At 45.3% G+C, this 10,147-nt stretch overlaps 1 protein-coding gene across 1 annotated transcript in view; it reads left to right on the top strand.

Moving 5' to 3' along the window:
* The first annotated feature begins 2,364 nt into the window (after window positions 1-2,364).
* Window positions 2,365-10,147, top strand: part of LOC144107842 (neuronal acetylcholine receptor subunit beta-2-like) — a 29,096-nt gene continuing 21,313 nt past the window's right edge. The window contains exons 1-5 of the mRNA XM_077641056.1: window positions 2,365-2,574; window positions 3,367-3,518; window positions 3,982-4,026; window positions 6,161-6,458; window positions 8,049-8,378. Of these exons, the coding sequence (XP_077497182.1) occupies window positions 2,493-2,574; window positions 3,367-3,518; window positions 3,982-4,026; window positions 6,161-6,458; window positions 8,049-8,378 (907 nt within the window). The 5' untranslated portion in view covers window positions 2,365-2,492. The remainder of the gene's footprint in view (window positions 2,575-3,366; window positions 3,519-3,981; window positions 4,027-6,160; window positions 6,459-8,048; window positions 8,379-10,147) is intronic.

The raw sequence follows: 10,147 nt of genomic DNA, 5'->3' as shown, positions 1-10,147 counted from the left end.
TGTTGTTTCTCAGTGGGCCTTTTCTGGGGTTGAAAACGTGTTTTTTTATGAATTTGGAGTTGAAGGTAGTATTCTTTCTTCTTCCACCCTGATTCAAAGTTGGGACGTAGGTGTCGACGTCGAATGGCATGGGTTTGTTCAGTTTAGTTTTCCAATTTTGCTTTGCTGTTTTTGTCCTTTTGTTTGGCGATCAGCGTGCGCTAGTATTATCGATGCAAAAGTTACCTGAAAGATGTTTTTTTATTTCTAATCAAAACAAGATCTCATCAGGCGACACAGCCGTGTAGTAGTGGAGGCTGTCTGCGGTGCCGTTACGAATCTTCCATCTTTCGCTGTTTACAAAGTTATAAAAAGAAATCAGATTCTGTGAAAATAGCCTCTTTTTTATCAAAAAATCTGCAACCCTAGTAAAACGCTCCATACGACGTTCCCACAATTCCATACGTTTTGAGTGTGTCTCATATGGAAGCCATACTGAAGGTACCTAGCCTATACGGACTATAACCGACGAAACATATGGGGAAGTTGCGATTTGCATGACCCCTTCATGACGTAATGCACATCACGCGGGAATAATCTGGAAACGACATAGGAACGATGTGGAAGCGATTCGGAAAAGCTGTGAAGGCATACGTATTTCCACATATTTCTATATATAATGAGGATTCCAGATTCCGGAAAGCCTAAGAAGGGAGCCGTCAGTTCAGGTCAATTTGAATTTGTCCTCAATGTCACTTTAAAAGACAGTGCACATTATAAATGAATTTGAGGAGGCGCCAGAATTTCACTGCCACGGTCACCATTTCGTCATTGAAATAGGCGGCTTCCCCGGCGCATACGCCACTCAGGACTGAGACGTCGGTAGGCTACGGCCCAACAGCAATCCTGGCTGTCATTCTCGACGAAAACCGCTTAACAGGTTACTTGAGTCTTCGTCCTCTATAGCTCGAAAAATCTAAGGATAACAAATAGTTTCATGGCACCAGCCGCGGAGTCAACACTGTACCCACCATTTCTTCGAACCAGACTAGCGGCGAGTAAAGGTCATTTCACGCGTTGTGGAACTGTTTAATTCAATGAGCCACCACAAAGACGTCCACGCAAACTCACAGCGCCAAATGTATGCTATTTTTTGCTTATTTGTTCTTTCTTTTTCTTCGTTTGCTTGTTTGTTATCGCGGCAAGAGAATGGTTCCATGTTTAAAGGAAGCGAGTGGCATTTGTGTAAAGGAAGATATTAAAAATGCGTGCCTTTGTATGCGAGCTGTGTTTGGTTCGTTACATTTATTATTCCCCTATAATATCTTTTAGCATATAACCTGACGCCTAGTTACTTTTTAATGCTTATTCTTTAACCACTCTTGTTTAGAAAAGTATAAGTGCAGTTAAATTATTAGCTAGCAATTAAATTTTCCGCATCACTGCCGCTAAGTAGGTTTTCCAGATACTCTGATACAGTAAGCAAGCATAATCATTCTAACGCAACACATATTACAATATCATACAGTTTACAGCACTACGGAACTTATTTGAGCGTATAGATGGGACATCGGAATGGACGGTATGAATTTCAGGCTGAAAATATCACCTCAATGCTATTCTGCATTTGTTCAGTTCCATATATACAAAACGCTACAGCTCCATAGTTCGCAAACGCCTAAAGCGTGTTGTTTCAAAGTTTATTCAGAAATAATTACATTTTTTATGTTTGTGAAGAAGTTATGCACAGGCTGCTGAGTTGTTATGTGACTTCGCAGTATTATGACATCATGTTATCGCCTAATATGGATCAAGTTCTCCACTTAAAGAACTTGTGTTCAGAAGAAGTTCACAAGAATTATAGGCGAAGCCACAGTTAACGTAGCGTCCCAGTGTCTATTTATTCCGACCTTTCTTGTAAAAGCAAAAGCACGGCTGCCACCTGATTTCTGTTTTGTGGTGGTTTCCATAAGGATTTGCACCGAACTAAATGGCAAGCTGTACAAGTGCGTGTGTGCGTGTGAGGAGGGGGGAGGTGGGTGCGTGCGCGCGCCCCTACGTTACATGTGGTATATAAAGAAGGTCTCAACCACCCTCCCCCCTTTTGCAAGGGCGAAAGGCCACAAATGTATCTTCGACCTTTTGCGTGTGCGTCCCACTTGACCCCAGACCCCAAACCTTATCGAAACCAGGGCGAGTACAGCAATACAATACTCCTTGCGATCGGTTTGCACTGGGCAGGGCGCCGCCGGGGCGTTCAAAGCGTCAGCCGGTTTCCATCACTACAATGAACGGTGGAGGGGGTACGCGCAAGATGGCGGTGGCCTCCGCGTGAGAGACGCCCACCTTTCGGTGACGTCGAGTGATTCTCGTAGAGAGTGGGAACAACACAACAAGCGCCGCTTGCTGAACGAACAGCATCGCCTCTCCGGCGAAGCCAGGGGGGTGTGCTCGGCAGGCCTGTAGTTGCCTCGGGATCGGCCACTCTCTTGAACATCATTCGCTGAACAGCCATGGCAGCGTTTGGATCGTGGAGCTGCTCCTTCGGTGTCTGTATCGTCATCTTGTGCTTTACTGCTAACATTCCATCCTTAGGTAAGCGTTATTATGTTTTCTTTCCTTTGTTTTCCATCCCTTTTTTGAGGCAAGAATGTATCTGCCCGGTGTTGTACGCAGAAATGTCAACTACAAATCATTGGTCTCGTAGGACCAGACCTGTGACAACACCATGCATTCGTATTTCAGTCTCTAAGTGAAAGCCGCTGAACATGATGATGATGATGGAAGTTATTATCATTATGATGATGCCGAACAGCCCAGAATCGGTTTTGTTCAGCGGCAATTAGTGACGAAGATAAAGCAAATAGACTTCACTCTATATCTTCATACGCATCTCTGAATGCAATTGTAACATCTGCTGCACTGTTTGAAAGCAGGAAAAATGCTGACAATCATTTGCAGGAACATACCCAGAAAATTTGGACAAGCTCATTTTTCAAGGGGATGTTGTTCATGAACGTGATTTTTTGTATATCTTCTGATTCGCCTATAACAACAAATATATTCGCAGATCTCCCCTTGGCAGGCTTGCATTCTTGTTACACATCGGAAAAATGGACTCCAGTATTTCCATAACCGTACCGCGCAATATTTCTCAGTTCCCTCACAATTAAAATACTGATGTCGATCAAATAACCTTGGCGTTCACAAGAGTACTCTAATAGCCTAGCATAGAACAGCATTATATAGGTAGGGATTGCAAAAACGTCATACTATGAATAAAAAGAAATTTCGTCGCCCTATGAAACTAAAGTGTGATCTTTGCCATGAGTTTAAAAGACTTTAATCAGAGAGCGCTTTGAGTGACCAAATAATTATGTTTTTCAGGTGCGAAAGAGATTGACCAGCAGGTACTCAAGAAACTTCGTCAGAACTTGACAGATTCGGCAAAATATGACAAGACCTACCAACCTCTCAACAGTCATGCGTCGGACACAGTGGTCAATTTCACAGTATATGCTAAGCAATTGAGGTATATGGTGAGTATTGAACAACAGTAAAGCAAGTCTGAGAAATGCAAGACACTCTTTTAAACAGGATGTAAACATATATCACATCTGAAAAAATCTAGTGCAAGTACGTCTTCCGCTGCGCCTTTTAGCAAGCATCAAATCACTTAGTGTTTGTTAAAGGTTACGAAAGAGTTCCCCTGACACGGCCACAAAAAAAAATAGACTCAATACTGCGTGTGTTTCCCCGGGGCTCACAGCTAAAAATGCTATTATATAGCGGTTCGGTTTACTTCAGAATTAATATGTGAAGGATTCCAAAGATATCCGGCGAATCCAAATTGCGTGTTTTCAGTTGTGAATATACTAAAGTAAGTACAGATATTCTGAAAAGAGGCCAACGCATGCAATTCACTTTCTTTTACTGCAGTGCAGTAGTTAGTAGTTAGTCGTGAACAACTAGAGCTTACCCAAACTTTGTTCTTATTCTCAGATGCCTGAGTGGGACTACATGTCAATATCGGCATTCGTCTGCATGGTAAGACAAATTTCGGAACCCTCTAATTCCGAGCTCCATTTAAGTCGGACACTTAGAACCTGTCCAGTAAAGAAGTAAAACATTCCAGAGCGGCACTTACGCTCTCAGCCACTAGGTTTTCGTGCTTTAACGAAATAGTCATCATGCCTTTCATTTTTACTAGCGGCGAGTGAACTATCGTTGAAAACCAACGTGAACCATTAAAGCCGTTTCTTTTTATTATTTCTTTCCTTTTCTAAACAAGATAACAACTGCCGTCTGTGGCAGTTGTGCTTGCTGTAGCGCCAACAAAATGGGGCGAAGTATGATGAGTGCGTTACATGACCTGATGCTTCAACGCCCAAAGAACAGCCACTTTCATTCAGGAGGATTCATGCTCAAACGGGAAAATAAATAGTGAGAGAATGAGCCGAAAACCCGATGAACTTATTTAGCATGGCCCAATGTGGAGCTTCGGTGTCCACCAGTTCAAACTCGAGCTATTGCACGCTTAAACTTTGCTGCGTAGCCAATACCTTAACATCGTTCAGCGAGGTTCATAAACTTCAGCTATTAGCAAGCTGCCAAGTTTGAAAGGCTAAGGCGCAGAACAAGACGGAAGCAGACCAAGAGCAAGCTTTGTGTCGTAAACATCAACATTAAAAGTGTTTTCAGTCCAGAAAAAAAAGAGACGAGACGCTTCCCCCCCCCCCCAAAAAAAATATATATATATAGAATTTTCCCACTTACACGCCTTCGTGATTGCAGGAACCACATGACGTGACTGTTCTGTCGTCGCTCGCAAGCATTTGAGGAAACAGGGCTCGTTTATGATGCATTGATCAATGCACGATGTCTGATCGCATCCCGCTCACGCCCACAACTGATGGTTGAGAGCAGACGCTGACGAAGATAGTCGTCCACTAACGGCTGTGCCCTCCCGCAACATTTACTAACGTCATGGAAACTTGTATCCCTTGGTTCACCGTTCGCAAAACAGTAGCGTAGGAATAAAGAAGGGAATGTTAAGAGATGAACAGTGTAGAGTTTGTGTGGAGTAACAGAGACAGTCGGGAGTACCCTGATGTTCAAGTCTCCCTAGTACTCCTTATCAGCTGCTCTGCTACCGTTCCTTCGGCGAGTTGAGTTGAGTTGAGGTGTTGAATGCTACAAGTTGGGTTAGCCTTGCTTATTCTGTCGGCAACTGCTCCACCGTAGCGTCTCTTCTATGTTAACAATGTCCTAAAGCCGGTTGCATCTACCCCGCTATGCGCACAATCTCTTATAATAGCACATATTCCTCTCCCGCAGTCACCATCTATGCACACAACCCCTCCACACAGTCCACGTCACAGTCCACTCCAGAAGTCACCATCTATGCACATATTCAGTCACAGAACAACATAGGGCCTTGGTAGTGCCACAATCAATACACACATTCACTCACAGCATAACGTAGTCCACTCCGGAAGACACCATCTACGCACACATTCAGTCACAGTAGGCCATAGTCAGTCCGTTCCTGCTGTCACCATTTAGAAACAAGATCCGTGTCCTGCAGAAATGTTAAAAGAAGGCGTGCAGCCTCCCTTATTCTGCATGTCTGGTTTCCACTCGGGTAGACAATGTCCTGAACTGTACTGTGAAGGGTTCCTGTCTTCTTGAAGGAAGCGAACATCACATGCCTTTGCGCGTTGTACTCTGGGCAGTACATAATATAATGGTAGCCAACCGGAACCCCTTTCTGGTTAACATCCCTGCCTTTCCCTCCTCCTCTCTATCTATCTATCTATCTATCTATCTATCTATCTATCTATCTATCTATCTATCTATCTATCTATCTATCTATCTATCTATCTATCTATCTATCTATCTATCTATCTATCTATCTATCTATCTATCTATCTGTCTGTGTCTGTCTGTCTGTCTGTCTGTCTGTCTATCTATCTATCTATCTATCTATCTATCTATCTATCTATCTATCTATCTATCTATCTATCTATCTATCTATCTATCTATCTATCTATCTATCTATCTATCTATCTATCTATCTATCTATCTATCTATCTATCGATATCCCTTCGGCGATCCACCTCCTCTTTCTGCCTGGACCGATGACAGTAACTCGGTTCGTCTGTTTGTGGTCTCCCCCCAGCACTGGATTGACGAAGGCCTCTCCTGGACTCCGAGCGAGTACGACGACATGACGGAGGTGACATTCGGTGACAGCGAGGTGTGGACTCCGACGCTGTCGGTGCACGAGAGCTACAACGCGTACGGGGTGCGCCTCTTCTCGGCCGTCAAGGCTGACCACCACGGCAACGTGGTGTGGTGCCCGCTGGTCACCTTCGGCCTGCGCTGCGAGATGGACCTGCGCGACTACCCGTACGACGAGCACCGCTGCCACATGAACGTCTCTTCCTGGGCGCACGGCTACAAGGTCAAGCTCATAGGTACGCGTGCACACCGTTCGATGTTCGCGACCTCCTTCTTCGCCAAGGGTCACGCGGTGTTATAATCTAAGGTCTCGGGTCAGGCGGTCAGGGGTCATGGTAGCGAGCAGGGCCTTAAAATAAGAGTCTGCTGGTGGTTTCGCTAAGCCTCTTCACTGATGAGTTTGCTCTTTAAAAGCAGGTTACGTCCGACGCAGCGCGCGGGTCTCTGCTTGAAGACGCAGAAAAGCTGAATTCAATTTGCAGCTTGTCACTACTGTTGTGCGGTGACAAATGTGACCAGATGTCATATTGTGGGATGATTCGTCGGCGTAGCTTATCATTTTCCCCTGTGCCATCGGGCGGCAATGGTTTTGAGACTGCGGACTACGACATATAAGGCTCGTCGGCTACCAGCCTTGGGGTTACATGTGTCGTGTCGATCAGTTAATGGGGGCCAGTAGTTAGGTTAAGCTTTCAAAGCATTAACATTAAGGGTCCTGTTTGAAAAAAATCCGGGGGCGTCCGATTTGAGCGAAAAATGCGGATTTTTCGGAAAGAGCTTCAGCACACGCGAAGCGTTGGTTTTGAAAAGTAATTTTGACAATTAGCAAACTGTTTATTGGAAGGTCGCAACATGACTCAAATGTCACTGGGACATGCTAGTATACAGTGTAAAATTCTGCTGTAAAGAAAATTGGGATAATCACTCAGGAATGGAGACCCTGACCCTTAAGTTGTACGTTAGACACACTGCCCATTGGCCACGCAGGCAAATTCGTATATCTTGGTTAAAGCGGAACTTCATATTCGCATTGTGTTGTTTCTCACATAATATAAAAATAGAGGCCTTGCTCAACTGCTGAGTCAACGCGCGGAACTATTGTTGAATAACAATAATAGCAGCTTGAGACAATCTGTCAGAAGTGTTTAGCTCCTGTAGCTGCTTCTGATCTCATCGTAGTGACGTACCTCTCGGCCGGAGAAATGGTCTCGCAAAGATGACTCTATCAAGTGCGTTCTAAACCTTCGATTTAAAACGCATTTCCTTCGGCACTATGGAAGCCCTACCATCTGGTCTAGGAAGATACTGAAAGCAAAATTAGCACCCCTACAGTATAGACGAGCATGAGAAGACTAGAGTACTAGCGGCGAAAAAGCAGGCTCGAAAATGGCACGGACCATAAATCAAAGCAATATAGCTTAGAACACAGAAAGTAGATTAGAATGAGAAACAACGGGAACGGGATCAAAAACACGAAGTATATAGAAAAGCCACTTTAATTGTGAAAGGAGCACTCTCCACCGTCCAGATACAAAGGAGGTCAAATAAGTATTGCTTATGCATTTCAAATCCAGGGTATGGCGGAAACCCGTCTGGTCGGGCACATTTATGGCGGAAATTCTTCAAGCGCCGACCAATCGTTTAAAAAAGTTACGTTTCTGCCTCGGCTTACGGGGGCCTTGTTCCCCTAAACAAGGCCCCATAACAGGGGCCGAAACGTCATTTTTTTTTTAACGATTGGTTGGCTCTTGAAGAATTTCCGCCATGCTTGTGCATTTCTGTGCCCCTCATATCACATCTCGTCTCCCATGCACACGCATCTTCAGGCAAGTTGGCGAAGAAGGTCTTCGACGAGCAGCACCCGGACTGGACGGGCTACTTCGAGTCGATGGACACTACGGAGTTTCCGCACCCGGAGCAGGGTCCAGACCCGGTGCTGCGCTTCACGCTGTTCCTGAAGCGAAACTCGCCCGGATACCGCTTCACGGTGGTGTTGCCCTGCGTGGCGGTGTCCATGCTCACGCTGTTCATCTTCTGGCTGCCGCCATCGTCGGGCAAGAAGGTGACGCTCGGCTGCGCCAGCGTCATCATCATCCTGCTCATCGAGCAGAACCTGATGCACGACCTGGGATACTCGGTCCACACGCCACGCATCAGTGAGTCACGTGGTCTGCCTAGTAACACATGCATGAGCATGCAGGCAGGGACTATTGCTTTCAGTTTTGCCGCCCACTCCTCGTCACAAAACTTGGCCCGGAACGAGTTACTGTGAACCTAATGATCATCGTGTAAAACGCCTTCTAAAAACCCTCAATGGCTACTTTGTCGACTGTGCCCCATTTCTGCACTACACAAGGACGAAGGCTGACTTAGGACTGGAAAAGCGATGACGTCTTTCCCCTCAGTGAGAAAATTTTTGAGTGAAGAACCACGCTTAACTCAGCCACTTTGTTTTGTGCGAAGGTAGTCAAGGGCAACGCAGCGAGCTATGGAATTAAAAATGATAGGTGTAACGTTAAAATACCGGAAGCGGACACAGTGGCTGAGGGAACAAACGCGGGTTAATTACATTCCTAGTCGAAATCAAGAGGAATAAATGGGCTTGGGCAGGGCATGTAATGCGAAAGCAAGATAAGCGCTGGTCCTTCAGGGTAACGGAGTGGATTCCAAGAGAAGGCAAGCCTAGCCGGGGGCGAAAAAAAGTTGAGTGTGCGGATGAGATCAAGAAGTTTGCGGGGATACTGTGGCTGCTGCTAGCAAAGGACAGGGTTAATTGGAGAGACATGGGAGACGCCTTTGCCCTGCAGTGGGCGTAGTCAGGATGATGATGATTAATCAAGTGCCCGTCGCATATGGGGACCTCTCTATCCTTCCCCATCCCCATTCCCCAAGCTTACTCTGAGAGTTCTCCTTAAGTGAGCCCCTGTACGACGACAAAATCATTGCTGATAATACGATGGCCTACTGACGCTAATCTTGAATGTCATCTCATTCACTCAGCTTAAAGACTTGCTGTACCAGGTTTCATGCATTGTCGCGCCTCTAGGCTCTCATATGCAGCGCAAGTAGAGTTTATGAGCCTAATGATTTCGGCTCATTCTGAAGCAAAGGATATTGAGCACATCTGCCTTCCGGGTTTAAAAACATTTGCTTAAAAAATAATTCACTCAATCTATCAACTACATTCGTCGGTTCATACAGGTTTTTCTTCTTTTTTTACTACGATGACTTTACACAGGAGATTTGCAAATATCGAAAGTGACGTTAGAGTCTGGTAGTAGATCTTTCCCAGCACAAACAACGCCGTCAGCCCTCAAGGATCACCAGAGGACGTTTAGAACAATCAGAGTCAAGCACTACTCTGCTCCTCATGTGGCCAATTAGAAATAAATAAAGGAGTAATTACTTGTCAGCACGCAACCAAGCGCAGTCTGACGACTACAAAGGAAAGCTGCATACAACTTTCTCAGAAATTTCGTAGTTGAAGAAACATTCGCCACGATCTGCGGTTCGTAACCGGGACCACCGCCTCACCGGAGCAGTCGCTCTGCCAACTCAGCTAACCAGGACGGATGGCATATGGTAGGGATAGAGCGAATTAGAAAACAAAGCGAAGAGGAAATGGTGTTGGTCCCATGTTTAGGGGAATCCCCCAAGGTGGAGAAAGCTGTAGAGAGCGAGCTCTAACTCGTTTACAGACTAACGGCTACGAAGGGAAGCTATGCAGCTTTCTCAGAATCGACTGCCAAGTTTCCGAGAAATCTTTACACGTTTACTTTGTATCTGCTGGGCTGCGCTTGGGTGTATGCTAACGAATAATTACTCCCTTAGTACAATTGTTGTGCACCATGGGCGATTCTCCTAAACATTTGATCAACAGCAATAAAAAATGCTACATATGGTTACGTGATCTAGTTTTGTAGCC

Source organism: Amblyomma americanum, chromosome 10 (assembly GCF_052857255.1).
Source record: "Amblyomma americanum isolate KBUSLIRL-KWMA chromosome 10, ASM5285725v1, whole genome shotgun sequence".
NCBI lineage: Eukaryota > Metazoa > Arthropoda > Arachnida > Ixodida > Ixodidae > Amblyomma > Amblyomma americanum.
Note: the sequence above shows the minus strand (reverse complement) of the source record. Positions and strands in the feature narration are given on the sequence as shown.